General features: G+C 48.0%; 2 protein-coding genes across 2 annotated transcripts in view; one reads left to right on the top strand and one right to left on the bottom strand.

Moving 5' to 3' along the window:
* Positions 1 to 2,101, bottom strand: part of inpp5f (inositol polyphosphate-5-phosphatase F) — a 20,449-nt gene that overhangs the window by 1,008 nt on the left and 17,340 nt on the right. The window lies entirely within an intron of this gene.
* The window catches only part of mcmbp (minichromosome maintenance complex binding protein), a 9,702-nt gene that overhangs the window by 6,980 nt on the left and 621 nt on the right, over positions 1 to 2,101 (top strand). Inside the window, exons 14-15 of the mRNA XM_034898686.1 lie at positions 483 to 719; positions 888 to 976. Coding sequence (XP_034754577.1) covers positions 483 to 719; positions 888 to 976 — 326 coding nt within the window. The remainder of the gene's footprint in view (positions 1 to 482; positions 720 to 887; positions 977 to 2,101) is intronic.

Below are 2,101 nucleotides of genomic sequence, written 5' to 3'. Positions count from 1 at the left end.
GGGGGGGGGGGGGGGGGGGGTCGCCTCTCATGAGACAAGCCGTGTCTGATGCTGAAGGTTGTTTCCAGCCATAGTCACGCTGCCATTGGTTGACTGCAGCAACCCCTCGAGCCGGCAGCTTTAGCTCAGGTCTCACTCTGGTGCAAACAGTCTGAGGAATGTGCTGTGTGCTATTCCTGTGTATTGGTCTAATGGGTTGCCATGGCGTCAGCTGTGTGCCACAGGAACAATCCTGGAAGAGGCGTCAGGCTCGGCCATGTATCAGTCCTGCAGTGAAGGGCAGCGCGCTGTAAACAACTCCCGGGGTTGATTAGAAGTGCATGGCTCTGTTTACATTAAACAACTATCGGCTGCTCAAGTGCTTCATGGTCAGCTCGGCCTATGAAGTTTTGACAACGTGCCAAACTAGGCGTGCACACAGCAGGCAGAGCCTACTTTTACATAGCAACACCTGTGGGGGGGGGGGGGGGGGGGGGGACTAGAGATGCATTAAGCTTTTGTGCAAAGTTCTTCCCTGGTCCAGTGTTTATATTTCTTTCTCTGTAACTCCACAGTCAGACTGCCGGATACACCTGCAGTCTCAGATCACCCCACCCCACATGGAGGAGTATCTCAACAGCATCCACATGCATCCACATGCTTCACAGCTGAACAAGTTCAGAATGTACCTGAGCGTGGCTCGGCTGCTCAACTACAGCATCTCTGATGAAGTGACAAAGGTGAGACATGCTGTCATCTTCAGCCTGAGGGGGAAAAGCTAAATGACATTACAGTATAATAACTTGGAACTGGTTGCTTGCAGGTTGGTTGTTCCTTAATGTACCCAGCAGGCCTGTGTGTGTCTTGTGTTCAGTGTCCTTTTGCTTTTCCTTCTCTGGTGTCCACAGTCAGTTGAGGATGACTTTGTAGATATGAGGAAGGACGACCCCCAGAGCATATCTGCTGAGGATCTTCACAGGATGCTCGTTGTGGCGAGGTGGGCTGTGATTAAGTTTACATAAGCTCCTTTTACTTGGCATTTCTTTTCTCTAGTGAGAATAAAAACAACCGCCTGTAAAGTCTTCTCTAAAAGGCAAAGTGTTAAACAAACACAACAAGCTATTATGACCAACTATTAAAATGCCAGATATGACATAAGCAGGGACAATCACTTCATAGGTCAATGCAATCAAAGTAAACTTTGTCTTACTGTTTGTCTTAAAAAGTGCCTGCACCAGTGTTGAACGGCGTGACGGTTGCTGAGGCGTCGTATCGCTCTCGTTTGGTCGAGGGCTAACTCCTTTCATATCCTCCCCTCAGTAACCCCTTCTCTACTGTGCCTGCTCCTGCCGTGTAATAACACCAGTTACTATCAGCGGGGCAGATGTTTTGGTCTATACTAAAAGGAGTTACTTTGATACTTCCCTGATTGTAAAAATGCTAGATTCTCGATCCACACACACTGATTCTCTAATTTAACATTTTAGAATTAATTAGTTTTATTTCTTTTTACTAAAGACACACACTTACCCTTGCTAAATTTAAAGGCCCCGCCCAGATCTGGGAAAGCAGAGGCGAGGCGTCCCCAACTGACAGGCTTTGGTCCCCCTGTATATTTTAAGCACGGCCCGAGGGGATCTTTACAACAAATGATTTTTCTTTAGTACTCACGGTCAGGAACCGTTCCTCCCAGGGTCACCGGAGGTCCCCTCCTTCTTTAGGGCACCCGCTAGCCTGATTGGTCGCCGGTCCGAGAGAGGCTAAGTGCTTGGTGGCTCTGACCAGCAGAGCGGATGGGGAAATGCACCCCCACTAGGAGATAACAGGAGGTCTGACTGTAAAAGTCGGCCCCCTCCGGTCAGCAACTTACCCAGGCGGTTAGAGAGGCGGCTTAACTACCCTCCCGGGAGGGAAACCTTTGCCCTCGGACGGCCGAGGTAAGAGACAGAGAGAAATTAAATGAGTAAAATCAAGGAATAATAGTCTTTTGTTCCCTTAGCTCACAACAAGCTCAGGTGGTTTTATTCTTTTAGTGAATAATCAAAAGCAAGTACAAAATACAGTAGTAATCTTTTCCCTTCCTGCCCTAAAAGCAAAAAAGTATGAAAAATCAGAGAATAGA

Source organism: Etheostoma cragini, chromosome 17 (genome assembly GCF_013103735.1).
Source record: "Etheostoma cragini isolate CJK2018 chromosome 17, CSU_Ecrag_1.0, whole genome shotgun sequence".
In the NCBI taxonomy this organism is placed as follows: Eukaryota; Metazoa; Chordata; class Actinopteri; order Perciformes; family Percidae; genus Etheostoma; species Etheostoma cragini.
The sequence above is the reverse complement of the archived record's forward strand: the minus strand, read 5'-3'. Positions and strand labels throughout refer to the sequence as shown.